This window comes from Chiloscyllium plagiosum, unplaced genomic scaffold, assembly GCF_037043375.1.
Source record: "Chiloscyllium plagiosum isolate Xiang-an unplaced genomic scaffold, Cpla_swu_hap1 HiC_scaffold_5, whole genome shotgun sequence".
Taxonomy (NCBI): domain Eukaryota; kingdom Metazoa; phylum Chordata; class Chondrichthyes; order Orectolobiformes; family Hemiscylliidae; genus Chiloscyllium; species Chiloscyllium plagiosum.
The window spans coordinates 45,159,019-45,177,296 of NW_028270143.1; the positions used below are offsets into that span (position 1 = coordinate 45,159,019).

At 38.7% G+C, this 18,278-nt stretch overlaps 1 protein-coding gene across 2 annotated transcripts in view; it reads left to right on the forward strand.

The window, feature by feature from the left end:
- The window catches only part of ngly2 (N-glycanase 2), a 246,308-nt gene that overhangs the window by 28,429 nt on the left and 199,601 nt on the right, over positions 1-18,278 (forward strand). For both annotated transcript variants that reach the window (XM_087987132.1, XM_043689893.2), the window contains exons 3-4: positions 300-478; positions 5,907-6,067. In XM_087987132.1, the coding sequence (XP_087843258.1) occupies positions 300-478; positions 5,907-6,067 (340 nt within the window). The remainder of the gene's footprint in view (positions 1-299; positions 479-5,906; positions 6,068-18,278) is intronic.

Sequence of the window (18,278 nt, forward strand, 5' to 3'; positions counted from 1 at the left end):
AATAGTTGAATAACTTATTTATACAGAACCTCCTATTTGGAAGAAATACCTGAATTCCTAGCATAAAAAAAGTCTTTACATCATTAATCAGTGACTGAGACCCAGGATTAATTTAGCCAAGATTTCCTTTCCTATTCAGGAGGTCTAATGATATGACTCACCTTCTGTGAATAGGTCTGAAGTTTAATTTCATTAAATGTGATATATAAATATAAGTTTCTGTTGATGTTGAGCTAATACGCGTCACAAACTAGATTGTATGGATCTATATCACTCTAATACTAAATGTTTTATTGCAGAATTGGAAATGACAGTAGTTGCCAAACGATTGGATGCCAGATATGATTGGATAATGAAAGGCTGGAGTTCACTACCGTATATTCTCAGAGATGGTGGAGATGGCTGTAATATTTCATCTAGAGTAAAAAATGCTGTGGCTTTCGTCTCTGATGAAGGAAACTGTTCATACTTTACAAAGGTATTGCTTAAATGTTGCAGGATAAGGTCCTTCACAGAATTACACAAGTTTTGCAGCATAGAAGGAGGCCATTGGGACATTACTCAGTGTGTCTGTATCTCGTCAGTGTACAGGCCCTTCTGCCCCCGATGTTGTGCCGAGCATTTATCTTAATCTAAGATCAACCTAACCTACACACCCCTCAGTTTACTGCCATCCATGTGCTTGTCCAGCAGTCACTTAAATGTTCCTAATGCATCTGACTCTACGACCACCACTCTCTGCATAAAGAACCCACCTCTGACATCTCCCCCACACCTTCCTCCAATCACCTTAAAATTATGACCCCTCGTCAAGCCATTTCTGCCCTGGGGAAAAGTCTCTGGCTATCTACTCTATCTTTGCCTCTTATTACCTTGTACACCTCTTATCAAGTCACCTCTCTTCCTTCTTCTTTCCAGTGTGAAAAGCCCGAGCTCAATCAACCTCTTTTCATAAGACAAAAGCCTTCCAATCCAGGCAGCATCCTGGTAAATCTCCTTTGCACCCTCTCTAAAGCATCTACATCTTCCTATAATGAGGTGACCATTGGCTGTTAAACTCAATACCCCTGTTAATAAAAGCCAAAACACCATACACCTTCTTAACAACTCCAGCAACTTGGGTAGTAACTTTGAGGGATCCATGGACATGGACCCGAAGATCCTGCTGTTCCTCCACACTGCCAAGAATTCTGAATTTAACAAGTATTCAGCATTCAAATTCAATCTTCCAAAAATGAATCACTTTGCATTTATCCAGGTTGAACTCTATCTGCCACTTCTCAGCCCAGCTCTGCATCCTGCCAGTGTCTTGTTGTAGCCTACAATAGACCTCTACACTATGTACAACATCACTGACCTTTGTGTCATTGGCAGACTTACTAAACGACCCTCCACTTCTTAATCCTAGTCATTTATGAAAACTACAAAAAGCAGAGGTCCAAAAACAGATCTCTGCAGGACACCACTGGTCACCAACCTCCGCGTGGAGTACTTTCCATCTTCTGCCACTTGCTGTCTTCTTTCAGCCAGCCAATCCTGTATCCAGACAGCCAAATTTCCATGTATCCCATACCTCCTAACTTTCTGAATGAGCCTACCTTGGGGAACCCTATCAAATGCCTTACTGAAATTAATATACACCCAATCTGCTGCTCAACCTTTGTCAACTTGTCTCATCACATCTTCAAAGGACTCAATAAGGTTTGTGAGGCATGAACTGCCCTCACAAAGTCATGCTCACTATCTTGAATCAAACTATATATTATGACCAAGTAGTCATAAATCTTATCTCTCAGAATCCTTTCCAGTACCTTGCTTACCACAGACATATTCATGATGTGATTGTTATTACTAAAGATCAGCAGTGATGATTGTAAATATATTGGAGGGGTGCTGCAGTGGATATGCCCAGTTTTATATACAAAACAGATTAAATTGTTTAGAAAAACACAGTTTTTTAAAGTTTTATTTTTTCAGGAAACATGAGCATCACTGGCTAGATCAGCATTTCTGGATTTTTTTTGCCTTTGAGAAGCTACCTTATTCCATTGTAGTATTAAAAGCCATGTACTCAGAGCATTAGCGGTTCTGGATTACTTGGCTAGTGACATTACCACTATACCATTGCCCTCCCATGATAAAAAGACACACCTAATGGGAAAAATCATTGTCATAATGTAAAGTACAGAAAGGGAAATGATGAAGTTTGTACAGGCCCCGCCAAAATTCGGGGAAATAAGATGTTCCTTTGGCATGTTTCATTCAGTCTGGAAACGGGATTAGTTTGCCACTACATGATGCCCATTTGCAATCTAGCTTGTCACTAAACAAAGTCACAGCAAATTATATCACAGCATCCTTCCAAGTCAATGGTTTGAGTTAATTGCTTACGGTATTGAGTTGTCTGTATGATCTGAGGTACAGAGCATCCTCAGCTGGGTTCTATTATCTAAAGGAATCTAGTTAAGTGATCAGTAGAGTTCCTTACCAGCGGGGTTCATTGTCCAAAGTGATGAGTTGAATTGATTGGTCCTCACCTACCTGTATTATGTCTCAATGTCTGGGAGTAAATGAGGGGATGGGCCATTTAACTTGTTTAAACTGATTGGTCTGGTGACTCATTTCCAGATAACTTTGGAGTTTGCAAAGTGAAGTCACTTAAATATTTTGCCAAGTTAAGAACTGCTGTTGATGCTACTTAAAAGTAACATTGTTGGTGTTTTAAAATCTATTATATGATTTCAGTCCATTCCAGAAAGTCATTGTTTTGATTAAAAACAGGGTTTTTATCACTGTATAGTACATTATGCAGAACACGTGTACATTATAAATGACCAAGAGTAAAAAGAGGCAGGAGGCTCTGAAAAATGTTCAGCAGAATTTTCTACATAAGCATATTTCAGGCCTAACATGGAAAGAGGCATTGGAGGATTTGGTTCTAATGAATGAGATAGGTCAAGGGGATCAGGTATAGTAAGGCAACATCAAATGAACCACGATCATAGCTAACCTAAACCTAACACTGCGGAAAAGGAGAAGGAGCAATCCGGAGTAAAGATAATAACTTGGCGGTGGCGGTGGGCTGGGGTGAGGGGTGGAGGTATTTTCAGAGGGATGGATCTGGCCCAGCTAAATTGAAAACCCAGTTCAAAATTGTACACATTTCTCTGTACATATGCAGTGCTACATTTGTGTGTGACATCACACATTACATGACGACATTCATGTTTTCAACCATGTGCATGCATGTTCCTGGATGAGCCTACATGCGTAGTTGCCTGCAGTTCCTGGTGTCAGCAAATACTGCCAAATTGAAAACAAAGATTGATAAACAAAACTGTATTGGCTGCCTTAAAGAGGAGTTAGTGTGGCTACTGTTAAAGTGCATTCATACAAGGAGGGAAGGTGGGACGGAAGAAGCCAGAGTTTCCTGGTGGTGAAAGAAATGTAGAGTGGACTGAAGCAAAAAATGGCAAGTATCATAGATTACAATATAAAGTGAAAAACAGGTCAAATGCTTGAAATTCAATGATGAAAAGAAATAACAGGAAATAAGAGAAGCAACAAAAAGACTGTCAGGTAACATAAAAGGGAATCCAGAAGTGTCTTGTAAGCATATAAATAGTAAAAGATAAGTGAAAAGAGGAGTGCAAATGATTAAAAACCAACAATAGGATTTAGGCATAGAAACCAAGGACCTGAATTAGATACTAAATTGATACTTTGCATCTGTCTTTAGCATTGATCAAAATGCTACCAAAGTCAAAGAAAGAAGAGGTAGTTAAGACACTGAATAAGAATCAAGAGAATTACAGATGTCAGAGACAAAAATAACAATTGCTGGAAAAGCTCAGCAGGTCTGGCAGCACCTGCGGAGAGAAATCAGTATTAACATTTCGGGTCGAGTGATCCTTCCTCAGTTTCTACTTTTGTGTCCGCAATTGAGACCTTGCATCGATTAAAATTCTTAAGGAAGACGTAGTACAAAGACTGGCTGTATTAAAATAGCTAAGCCAGCAGGATTGAACTGAATCAGATGCATTTGAGGATACCGAGGTCATGGCTGTGGTCTTCCAAGCATCCTTTGGTGCAAGACTGATGCCTGAGGAGGATTACAAATGATATATTTTCAATGAAAAAAAGGTGCATGGATAACCTAACATCTACAGGCTAGTTATTTTAATTTCAGTGTATGAAAGCATTTAGAAGTAATGACACAACACCAGGTTATAGTCCAGCAGGTTTATTTGGAAGCACTAGCTTTCAGAGCACTGCTCCTTCATCAGGTAGCTACTGTGTAAATCTTAAAAGTTCAAATGTAGAAAGTAGACTCTCTTGACTACCTGGTCTATTTTCCTAACATTCCAAACACCCTCTCCCATTCCCAAGATAAACACAGAGAACACTGGAAAAATTCAGTAAGTCTGACAGCATCTTTTCTTTTATTAAGTCACAGGATGTGGGCAATACTGGTAAGCCCAACGTTTATTGTCCGATTCCTTAATTGTCAAGAGCACAGTTAAGAGTCAATCACATTGCTGTGGGTCTGGACTTACATGTAGGTCAGACCAGATCAGGATGGCAGTTTCCTTCACTAAAGGATATTAGTGAACCAGCTGGGCTTCCCTCACAACAATGCTAGATGTTTAAAACTAGGTTTTTAAAAATTGAATTCAAATTCTACCATCTGCCATGGTGGGAATTGAACCTGCTCCACAGAACATTACCTGGGTCTCTGGATTAATAACACATCAGCCTCCGCTGTGGAGAGAGAAACAGAATTAGGTCTTGAATCCGGTGTTATGTTTCTTAGGATCTGAAGAAAAATCATATCAGACTTGAAGCATAGATTCAGTTTCCCTCTCCCGAGATGCTGCGAGACCTGCTGAATTTCTACCATCTGCCAGATATCCAGCATTCACAATGTTTTGCCTTTACCTAGGGGGATTCTGACTTAGAGGCATTCAGTTACAAATCTGCAGATGGTAGCTTCATACCATTGGCTCCTCAGCCAAGCACATAAACCATATGTCTGAACTTGCAGCTGCTTTCGGACAGAGAAGGATTACTAATGTAGCAGCACATCATGAGTAGGGCAAATCTAATTTGTCTCACAACACTCTTTATTTTGCTGAGATGCTTGCTCATTCTAAAGCCAAAATTGTAAGCCCTGACCTTTCACCCCACCCACTCCACTGTCTAGGGCTACAAACATTAATTCCAGTCTAAACAGCTATTCATTTTGAAGTTCTTTAAGTTGAATATATTGTATTTGTGATTGTGTGGGATTATATTAGGGAGACAAAATGAAGATTGGCTGATTTTTTGATTGAACCTGTTTGTTCAGTTAGAAAACACGACTTTGAACTTCAGGCTGCTTGTCATTTTAATTGTCTGTCCCATTCCATTCTAATCTCTTTGTCTTTGGCCTCCTGCACTGTTCCAATGCAGCTCAGCATAAGCTTCAAAATAAGCATCTTTTGATCAGGAACTTTATAGCTTCCTGACCTCAATATTGAATTCAACAATTTCAACTCTTAACCACTACTCCCATTTTGTTTTTGGTAACAAGTCATGGTAATGATTCTATCGTTCCTGTTTTTCTATCCTATCAGAGAGTTACCCTTTTTTCTTTCCTCCCCTCCATTTCCGTTTGCCTGTGCTTGTTTAAAACCTGTAATATCGATAATAAGTTCTAATTTTGACAGAATGTCACTGGAATCTTTAAACTGTTTCTTTCTGCACAGAAACTGCCTGAACTGCATTTCTGTTCATATTTTATACTTTCAGCATCTGGATTACCTTATGTTTATTGTTGATTTTAGGCAGATTTCTATCTATCTGTATATTGTTGATTTTGGGTAGATCTTCTGCATAAAAGTTATTTTTTGTCTGTTTCTTTGCAGGTCAGCAATATGGCAAATTCTGAAGCACTAGGAGTCCTAGTTTATGTAAGGCCTGGCAGGCCACTGCAGGATATGAACTGTAGGAGAGAAGAATGTCTCACCATTATCAACATACCGGCCTCAATAATGCATTATCAGAAGGATGTGATTAAAGCATTAAGGTCAGCTTTCAATTAAAATTTTCCTCATCTTTGTGCGGTGGGTTAGAAGTACAATGATTCGGTATGGTGGCTGATCTTATGTAATGGTTGCAGGTGTTTTGTTGGACCATTTTATAATCAGATCCTCTCAGGACTCATTTCAGTTAGTTTTATTTTATGTATGTTCTGCCAAACTAAAAATATGTTGCCAATTTTGCCTCGTATTGCACTGTTTAATAGATCCTAAAATCATGCCAAGCAGTTATTACTTCTGAAAAATAAACCCACAAATCAAAATTAAGCTTTTGAAACTGTGATGCTGTTTGATGACAGAAAGATAGCTGAATTCATTTCAAGGATTGTTTAACTTCTCCAGAATCTTTGTACCTGGAGAATGAATACCAATTGACTTTATAGCTTCCTCAGTCAATAAATGAGTTCAATAATTTCAAATCTTAACCACTGCTCCCATTTTGTTTTTGGCAAAATATAGTCAAGCTATTAGTCTTGCAATTAGCATTATATAATCAAGTTATTAGTATTGCGATTAAGGACGGCTTTTGAGTTGATGCAAATATGGAGCTAATCCCCCATTTTCTTTCAATGGGTCTCTGTGTAAAAGTGGAACCAAGTCTGTGATGTGAGACTTGAACCCACAACCACCGAACTCGGTAAGCATGCTACTGGCACAGCCACATTTGACTGGCTGCATAAGCTGAATGCAAAAACTAAAAGAATGCTATTCTCTAACCCAAGTCTCCCATAAAGGATGTCCATTATTTGTCCTGCATGTAAGTATCAAATCCTAACACTTACCTTTTAATATTCTGTCAGAAGACTGTTCAGCTTTTCAGGCATGCACTGAAGATACAGCAAAGAAACTTGTGGTTGGCAGTGGGGTGTTGTCATGATCAAAACACACATGCGCACATGGATCGTGGTGTTCATGTTTTATAGTGCCATCCGGAATGTTTGGGAACAAACATTTGTTATAAAAATATCTTTGGATTTCATTAGCCAAAACATTTTTATGCACTCTCTTTGATTTCTAACTTCCTTTTTAATTTAACTCCTGCATTTCTTATACTCCTGTAGGTTTTCAGAATATTGCACCTTCACAGGACATTGGAAAGCATCAATATCATGACGCATACAATTTCTGTGTCAGAAGGGGAAATTGAACAGATAATTGGTACATGTTCGGCGGCATGGTGGCTCAGTGGTTAGCATTGCACCTCACAGTGCCAGGGACCTGGGTTTGATTCCATCCTCAGGTTACTGTGTGTGTGGAGTTTACACATTTCTCTCCATGTCTGTGTGAGTTTTTTCTGGGTGCTCTGGTTTCCTCCCACAGTCCAAAGATGTACAGGTTAGGGTGCATTGGCCATGTTGAATTGCCCATAGTGTCCAGGGATGTATAGGCTAGGTGGGTTAGACATGGGAAATGCAGAGTTACAGGGACAGGGTAGGAGGTGGGTCTGGGTGTGGTGCTCTTGGCGAGAGTTGGTATGGACTCAATGGTCCAAATGGCCTGCTTCCAGTCTGTAGGGAGTCTATGCTTTAGGAGCATGAAGTGATTGAGAGACATTCCCCAGTACAGGTCTGCCAAAATCTCTTGTTTCATGATTACTTCAAGATGTAAAATCTTCCCTTACACATTAGCTTCATGAGGGTCAAGGTAGAAGAATGGATAGAAGGAGGAGCAGCCATAGCATCAACACAATGCAGAGGATAATCCAGCATAATGGCAAAATACTTCCGCATTCTTGCATCTGAAGTCTTCTTTTGACAACTAAATTACTTTGAGCCATCTTGTTCCATCTGTCTCCATTCAATGCTCTATATGGGGCAAGGCAAGGAAATAGATTTCCATGAACAACCACTGATAACCAGATCTGTTTAGCACTCTTTCTTGATCAACCCACATTCCCCTTGTTAAAATGCCTTAATGTACAGAGCTGCAAGACCAAGTGTGCCCGGAACTGGTTAATATCTGGGTAAACAGAGATATTAATCTTATAGGTGAAAAACTGTTCGAGTTTAATCACATAAATCAAGTATGTTTGGAAATGTTTACTTAGCACTTCTTAAGTTGAAATCCTTTAAGAATTTGTTTTTTTTTCTTATAGAAAACAATTATCATATTGAAAGTATACTTTGTATTAGAAAGAATGAGTCAGTGAGGAGCTGCATATATCTTAAAAAGTCAGTTTCAAAGTAAACAGACATTTAACCAATTGTGAAGCCATTGAATTTGATTTACAAGTACCACAATATCATAAATGCTTTTATGAGTGGATGTATTATGACATCCCTGTAGATGGTTGTTCAAGGTTGCACTCTGTTTGTATCTTAATGATACTGCTGGGTGTCCTCAAAAGTGTGCTTTTAGCTGGCACTTTCCACAGAATGACTAATTGCCACTCTGAAAGATGAAGATTGTAAAATTGATGTTATTGTTTGATGGATGAGCTGTACAAACCTTAAAAAGACGCATCAAAGGTTGTAGACAGTACTTCACTGTGATGGTACTCAGATTGGAAGTGATGTACTGTGGCTGATATTCATCTTTAAAATTGTACAGTAGGCTAATTGTCTCCATCAGTGCCAGATAGTCACGAAAAGCTCAACACTGCAAATAGCCTAGAGAAGTGTAGAAAATACAGGAATCAAGTTTAAAAAATAAAGACATCAAAGAGACAGCATGAAAAAATATTAGCAAGCAAGATAAAGGAAAATCCAAAGATATTTTACCAATGTATAAGGAAAAAGTGGGACCTATCAGAGATGAAGGAAGGAACTTGTGTCCACAAAGGAAAGGGATGATGTGGATATAGTAATCCAAGAGAAACAGTGTGAAATATTGGACAAGATAATCATAATGAGAGAGGAAGTGTTGGAAAAGTTGGAATCCTTGAAAGTGGATAAGTTCCCGAGGGCCAGATGGATTGTTCCCTAGGATAATGAAGCAGGGAAGAGAGGAAGTAACAGATGCACTGAGGATGATTTTCCAATTTTCAATAGATATAGATGAGGTGCTGGAGCACCGGAGAAATGCAAATGTAGTTCCGTTATTTAAAAGGGGTATAAAGGAAATGCCAAATAATTATAGGTCAGATAGTCTGTGGAGGGTAGAGTGCTGCAATCAATCCTGAGAGACTGGATAAACTGTCACTAAGAAGGGCATAGATTAGTCAGGGATTGTTAGCATGGCATTGTTAAGGGATGGTCATGACTTACAGATTTGACTGAATTGTTTGAAGAAGTGACAAGGAGGATTGATGAGGTTAGTGCAATGGATATTGTCTGCATAGATGTTAGTAAGATATTTAGTATGCCACTATATCTTATTTAGTAAGATATTTAGTATAGTGGATTTGTCAAAAAAGTAAATGCTCATGGGATACAGGATAAAATGTCAAATTGGATTCAAAGGTGGCTTAGAAACAGCAAACAAAGCATTATGGTTGATGGTTTCCCTTGTGAAAGAAAGCTGTTTCAACTGGTATTCCTCAGGGCTCAGTGTTGGTCTCCTGCAGTTGGTTTTATACATTAACTATTTGGACTTGAACATGCGGTCACAACATGGAAATTTGCAGACGACTCAAAAATTAGTGGATGTGTAGAAGATAGATTATGCTCCAAAATGATGTTAGATGGTTTGGTGGAGTGTGCAGGAAAATATCAGATGGGGTTCAACCATGATAAGTGTGATGTAATGCATTTAGAGAGGTCAAACAGTGAAGGCATACACAATAACTGGGAATATACTGAGAGGGGTAGATTAAATAACAGATCTTGGTGGACAAGTTTATAGGTCCCTAAAGGTAGCAGTACAGGTAGATATGGTTGTAAAAAATGCATATTGAATGCTTTCATTCATTGGCAGAGGTATAGAATATCAAAGTAGGGATGTAATGATGAACCTGTATAAGACAATGGTGAGGCCACAACTGGAGTATTGTGTGCCATTCTAATCATCATTTTATAGGAAAGACATAATTGCTCTGGGGAGAGTGTAGAGAAGAATATTGCCAGAGCTAGAGAATTGTAGCTACGAGGAGAGATCAGAGAGTTTGGAGTTGTTTTCCTCTGATCAGAGAAGGCTGAGGGGTGATATGATGGCGATATACAAAATTGTGTGGGATGGAGATAGGGTAGACAAGAGGAACCCTTGCCCTTGGCAGAGAATTCAAAATCCAGGAGTCATAGATTAAAGCTAAATGGCAGAAAGACTAGATGGGAAATGAGGTAAGACGTTTTTATGCAGAGAATGATGGGTGTCTAGAGTTCACTGCTTGAGTTGGTGGTGGAGTCAGAGACCCTAAATTCTTTTTAAAAATACCTGGCTCTGCACCTTAAGTGCTGTATGCTGCAGGGCTAAGGAATGTGTACAGGAAGGTGGGATTAAAAAGGGCATCTGGGTGTCTTTGGGTTCGCATGGACAAGATGGACCAAATGGCCCTCTTTTCTGCTGTCTTGTTTCTATGGTTCTATGGAGACTGTTGAGAAAATTTAAGAGCTGTATTATTTTCTCATCATTGGCTATTAAGAATAACTAGCTGAAAATGTGTGGCTGGAAAAGCGCAGCAGGTCAGGCAGCATCCAACGAACAGGAGAATCGACATTTTGGGCATAAGCCCCTATTAAGAATAACTAGTCCCTTTTAAAGTTATTGCAAATATTCTTGCCTTGTTAATAACATCTAAGCCAGGCTGAAAGAAATGTATTGAAGATGATTAAAATAGTTGATATAAGTGAATGTGCTCCAGAATAATCGTTCTTGCTTATGACATCTGTGACAGTATTGTGTCTTTAAGAGAGATATGCTCTGTACTGTTTCCCTGGCAGAGGGAGTTGCCACAATGGTGCTGAAATATGTTCTTGAGTTAGGTTTGCAAAATAGCTTCTGAGTTCTCACTGGATTTTTATTTTGAATGAGATGAAGGAATTATAAGTGGGCAGGGTCAGGTCTTACACAGACCCAGGAAGATCTTTAGTTTTGCTTTCAGTTAGTGAGACGATTTCTAGTGGCTGCTGAGCAAAAAGCTTGAGTTCCTGGCTGCTAGTGAGAAGTCTTAGACAGTGAGGCTTCCTCTTAAAAATCAAAAGGGACAAATTGTTTCTTTCTTCTGGACTGGAGAGGGACAGCACGTGAGAACCATAACTGAGTTGCTATATTGCATTTTTGACAATTGGAATGTTGATGGGATGGCTGCCTATATTGGAACAGTTGATGATTATTGGTTAAATAATACATTCTCTTATTAAGTATTTCAACAGAGCTAAAATTATGCTAGAAAAGCACAGCAGGTCATGATTCCTGATGAAGGGGTCTTGCCCGAAACGTTGATTCTCCTGCTCTTCGGCTGCTGCCTGACCTGCTGTGCTTATCCAGCACCACACTCTCAACTCTGATCTCCAACATCTGCAGTCCTCACTTTCTCCTCCAGAGTTAAAGTTATATTAACTCTTTTTTTGTGCTTTGATTGTGTTGTAAGAATAAAGTATGTTTTGATTAAAGTCTCATTGTGGACCAATTGAATCAGATCTGGAACACCTTACAATTTTAGTTAATATATATATTTGTTAGAGTCTAGGCTATCTCCTTACAATACTTTGGAGAGAGGTTCTGGTCTGGTCCGTACTCATCATTTGCATTAATGTTCTACAAAGTTCCACTTAATGATGAAATATTGATGCCATGCTCTGTCAAAGCAACCTTGATATCAAGGGCAGCTATCCCCACTTTGCTTCTAAACTTCAATTCTTTTATCCATGTCTGGAGCTAGGATGTAATGAGATCAGCAGCTATATGTCCCCAATGGAACTCAAACTGTGCGTTAGTGAGCTGGGAATAATTTTGCAAGTATCTGATAATAGTCAATGACTCCTTCCATCATTTACTTGATTGAGACTGGATTAATAGGGTAGTAAAGACTTGGATTAAATTTGCCCTGCTCTTTGTAACTGGGGAATTTTCCATGTTGTGGGATGAGTGTTAGTGTTGTAGCTGTAATGGGGCAGCTTATTAGATATGCAACTATTTCTGATGCACCAGTCTTAACTACAATTATTGCTATGTCACACAGGCCCAGAGCTTATGTCAATATCCAGTGTCTTCAGACATTTCTTGATATCACATGGTATATTTGAATCCAACTTCAGCTAGCATTGCCAAATGGATGATCCATCTTGGCCTTGCCCCTGCAGTTCCCAGCTTCACCGAAACCAGTTTTTCACCAACTTGATTCACTCCGTGTGCTATCAGCTCAATCATCATCAAAATGGTGAAAGGAGTCAGTGACTGGATTAACAAGCAAAACTGGAGTCAATGTTGGAGGTCATTCATCTCAACTCCAGGACGTCAAGCTGATGATGAGTCTGAAATTAAATGTATCACACTTGACAACAGCCATGCATCTATTATGCAGAATACATATCTGTCCACTATAATAGACAGTACCACAGATTGAAGCTATACAATTACATCCACCACTGGGTAAATATAATGTACTGATGTTTATCTTTGCCTATATTTATCAGCATAGCTTTCCTATTATTCAAAATGTATAAGACAATGTTGTATTATTGCACACATCTCCTTTAAGACAGCTAAATTACATTATGACTTGTACTCTAGCATAAGAAGTCTCCATTTTACTTTCTGTTCAGTTAGTCTGTTAACAAGTAGTTAGTCAGTCAACTCTGTATTGTGTGTAACTGTACCCACTAAGTGTATAATCAAGACTATATATGTTAATCTGAGGTGTCATATTAATGTACATAGTTAGTTGTTAATACATTTACAGATATTTGACTCAATATGAACCTATTCATTGTGATATATGTTACATGGGATGATATATGGAAAACCAGAAAGCATATCAGGAACTAAAGACACATTTTTAAGGTGAGAGGAGAAATTTTTAAAAAGGACATGAGGGCAACTTGTTTATATAGAGAGGTTTGTGTGTGGAATGAACTGCTAGAGAAAGTGCTGGATGCAGGTAAAGTTACATTTAAAAGATATTTGGATATGTTCATGAATAGGAAAGGTTTTGAGGGATACGGGTCAAGTGCATTCAAGTAGGACTAGTTTAGTTTGGGAACATGGTTGGCGTGGATGAGTTGGACCATTGGGTCTATTTCCATATTGTATGACTATGGCTCTCTGAGAGTATGAGTGGTTATTTACTTTCTTAAAAATAGACAATTTTGTAGTGTTATCAGTGATATTTTCAGATGATAAGTGAAGCTCAATATTATTGCTGTTTGGAAGATGGTATACATGTAGGTTCCCAAACATGCAATGTACAAGTTAGCCCCCTAGAGCTACCATGCTTGTATGAGTACACAATAATATTTAAAATAGACTAGTATGCCCAAAAATATTATTGGATACTTTGCTTACAGTTAGAGCTCTGATATTATAGCCCAGCTTTCTAACATCTGAAGGTTTAATGGATCTTTAATTATTGTGCATTTTTTAAGGCATCAGCCTCCCTGGAAGTAACAACAAATTGCTGCATTTGTATAGCAAATATGAATTAAATTTGTCTCAGAAATTTAGGGCGAGTACTTCATGCCATAAGGATCCTTTAAAAGGTGAGATTTAAATTCCTGCAGTGTCACTCAACCTCTCAGGCCCAAAAATTGGGCAGTTGAAACTTTAAGGCTTCAGTCTGCAGCTAATAAATTGTTCCCAGAGATTTTTGAAATTTATTTTATTGTTTCTTAATTTTTACTTTGCCTTTTTCTCTACTGACTAATATTTCTTTCCTTCTATCCTACTTTTTGTTGTTGCCTTAATTCATATTCAGTCTGTTTCTCTGGCTTTCCCTGTTTTCTGTCACTATCCATAAATGTTATTAGTTGAGTCTATTGGTCCTGCCCTTCATCAGATCTTTGATATCCCATTGACCTTGTCATGATGTTATTAGCATACACTCTGAGTAATTTGTAGTCCAGAGAGTTTTTTTTCTTTGAAGAATGAAATGCCCTTTTGTGGTAAATTCTGAGCCAATTAATTTTAAGCAGATGGAGGAAGGTTTTAAAGCACTAGAACAAAGAATTTCAGACAAAGCATTAGTATAGCAATATTTCATGCTGTAACCTCTAGACATGTGTCTTAAATATCATTCAAAACTGTAATCTTAGTGTTGTTACTATTAAATATTTAGTGTATACATAATTAGTCATTAGTCTGAGGATGAGAGACACACATCTGTACCAAATCACCCATTAGGCAATGAATGTTCATTTAATACAAAGCAACAAAAACCTTAAGGACCATTCTAAACTTCCAAATTTAAATCGCTGAAGAATATTAGATTCCACATGGGAAATGTTTCCTGTGTGACATGTTACAAATTTGCCATGAACTTAAAATTGCATTGTATGTTTGCAAAATTTAAAAAAAATGAACTGTGAAACAATTTTATAAATTTATGCTAATAGCAATACTTTGAACATCAATCAGTGGCTAAATCAAATAGAAAAAATATGCAAGAAGAAAACTATTAGGGCTAATGTTATGAAAATTGATCCATTATTTTGTGACTAAAAGTGTTATTTGTGAGCCTGCAAATTGATTCTTATTTACGGGTCTGTTGGAGTTCTGGTACACTTTGTGAATATTATTTTTTGATAAATTATGTTTACCTGCTCAGTGTGCAGGTCCAGGGATTTCACAAGAAATAAATTATACATTGACTGGCTTTAGGATATAGATGGAATACTTTTCTGAATAAAATTAACATTTTCAAGCACAATAACCAGACTTACGTGAAAGTGCTGCGATAATATCCATGTATTCAGTTTTATGTTTTTGTTCATGGGCTGTGGGCATCACTGACAAAGCCAGCATTTGTTACTTATCAATATATTAATCTTAAGAAGGTGATGGTGAGCCACCCTCTTGAACTACTGGTACAGGTTTACTCACAGTACTACTAGGGAGAGAATTTCAATTTCTTGACTCTCCAACTGTGAAATAATGGCGATATGGTTTCAAGATGGTCTGTGGCTTGGAGGAGTATTTGCAGGAGGTAGTGTTTTCATCTGTCTTCTACCCTTGGCTTTCTAGGTAGAGGTCACAGGTTTAGAAAAGTTATGTCAAAGGAGCCTTACTGAATTGCTGAACTGCACCTAGTAGATAGTGGGAAGGTCACTTGCTGCATAGAGTCATAGAGGTCTACAGTACTGAGAAGACTCTTTGGCCTATTGAATGTGTGCCAGTCAAAACAAACACCTAAGTATTCTAATCTCACTTCCAGCACCTGACCCATAGCCTTGTATGCCTTGGCACCACAAGTGTACATCAAAATACTTCTTAAATGTTATGAGGGTTTCTGCCTCTACCACCTTTATAGTCAGTGAGTTCCAGATTCTCACACCCATTGGGTGAATTTGTTTTCCCTCTTGTTCACTCTAAATCTCCTGCCTGTTACGTTAAATCTATCCCCCTTGGTTATTGATCCTTCCACCAAGCGGATACGTTTCTTCCAGTTTAACCTATTTATACCCCTAATTTTATTCATCTGAGTCATGTCACTCCTCCGTCTTCTCTGCTCCATGGAAAACTGCCCCATTCTATTCAATCTCTCTTCATAACCAGACTCTCCAGCCAGGCAACATCCTGGTAAATCTCCTCTGCACCTTCTCCACTGCAATCACATCCCTCCTACAATGTGGATTCCAGAAATGAGAATACTCTAGTTGTGGCCTAACCAAATTTTTATATAGCTCCAGCATAACCTCCCTACTCTTATAGTCAAAGCTTCTGTGCTCTGTGGTGAAGTATGGCACCAATCAAGTAGGCTGCTTCATCCTAATGACATCTTACATCTCACAAGGGAAGGCAATGTTCTGGTGATACTGTCACTGGACTGTTAATTCAGAGACCCTGGTAATGTTCTGGGGACTTGGGTTTGAATCCTGCCATGGCAGATGGTAGAATTTGAATTCAATTAAAAAAACTGGAACTAAAAGTCTAATGATGACCAAAATCCATTCTCAATTGTTTCACTTAACGTCCTTTTGGAAAGGAAACTGCCAACCTTACCTGGTCTGGCCTACATGTGACTCCAGACCCACAGCAATATGGTTGACTCATAACTATTCTCTGGGCAATTAGGGATGGACAATAAACGTTGACCTAGCCACTGACATCTCATTCCTGTAAATGAATGAAAGAAAACTTCTTCAATAATTTATTTGCATTCATCCAGGCAGGTGGTGAATATTCCAATACAATCCTGATGTTTAGGTAGACATATTTTGAGATGTTAGGAGATGAGTTACCGACTGCTGAATTCCCAGTCTCTGACCTAACCTTGTAGCCAATAGTAATTATATTGCAGGTCCAGTTCAGTTTTATGTCCACAGTAAACCTGGGTTGGTAGTAGGAGATTCAGGAATGGTATGATTGAAGATGCTGGTACTGCTTTCCTGGGAAAGAAAGTTAATAAGAGATCTAATAGAGTTTTCAAAATCATGTGTGGGCTGCATGGTTAGGGAGAAACTGTTTTTACTCATAAAATGAACAAGAACAAATGGGCATAGGTTTAAAGTGATCTACAAAAGAAGAAAGGGCAAAGTGAGGAAACGCTTTTTCACTCAGCAAGTAGTTAGTTTATGGAATATACTGCCTGGAAGTGTCATGGAGTCATAATCATAGAGATGTACAGCACGGAAACAGACCCTTCGGTCCAACTCGTCCATGCCGACCAGATATCCTAACATAATCTAGTCCTATTTGCTAGCACTTGGCCTATATCCCTCTAAACTCTTTCTATTCATTTATCCATCCAGATGACTTTTAGATAATCTTCTTCACTGTATGTTATTTCACCAATTTTGGTATCATCTGCAAACTCACTAATGATGCTTATTATATTCTCCTCCAAATTGTTTATATAAATGATAAACAACAATGGACCCAGTACTGAACACCGCTGGTCAAGGCTTCCAGTCCAAAAAAAATCAACTCTCCACCACCACCCTCTGTCTCCTACCATCAAGCCAATCCAATTGACAAGTTGTCCCTGAATCCCATGGTATCTAACTTTACTAAGTAGTCTACCGTGCAGAACCTTTTCAAAGACCTTGTTAAATTCCATGTAGACAATATCTACCGCTCTGCCCTCAATAGTCCTTAGTCACATCCTCAAAAAACTCAATCAGGTTTGAGAGACTCTATTTCCCACGCATGAAGCCATGCTGACTATCCGTAATCACTTACCTATCCAATTGTGGCCAGAACGTCTCCTGAATGGTTTCCCTTCCTATCCACACATAATTACTGTCGAGCCTACTCCTGGCTTTCCCTTAATTCTCATCTACATTTGCCTCTTAGCATTACCCAAAGAGATGGGACATGTTCAATTGAGGCATTCAAGCAGTGGATGATCATTTGGATAAAAATAATGTGCAAAGATATGAGGAAAAAGCAGGAGATTGGAGCTAGGCAATGATGCCCATTTAATGAGCCGGCGTAGGCATGATTGGCCAAGTGGACTCTTTCTGTGCTTTGTAACTTTCTGTAATACTTCTGTGATGATTGACCTCTAACAACTATGACTATCTTCTACTGTGCTCAATATGACTCCAAACAGTGGATTGTTTATCCCTCTGTACTCATCAACTTTAACTCTGCTGGGGTTCCTTGATTCCACAGTTAGATAAATGCTGCTTTAATGCCAAGTACAGCCACTCTCTCTCAAACGAATTCTGTTCTTTTGTCCATCAAAGCTGTAAGAAGGACAGGAACTGAGTAGCCCTATCAGAACCCAAACTGAGCATCAGTGAGCAGGTTATTGCTGAGTAAGTGCCACTTCATATTACTGTCAATAGCACCTTCTGCCACTTCACTAGTAATTGAGAGTAGACTGTTGCAGCAATTGCTATGAATAGATGTGTCCTTTTTATGGACAGGATATAACCAAATGTTGTTCATCATTTTTGGGTAGATGCCCAATGTATTAGCTCTACTGAACATATTGACTTAAGGCATGACTGGCTCTGGAGTGCAAATCTGGTTCTCAACACCCATAGTTTTACTATATTCACTGCCTTCAGCCAGTTTTGATAGCATGTTGAGTGAATTGAATTGTCCGACGACTGGCATCTATGAAGGTTTGGACCTCAGGAGGAGAATGCTGAGATGGGCCATCCACGTGGTACTTAAAAATGTTTCATCCTTGTCTTTTGCTTAACCTACAAGGCTCAT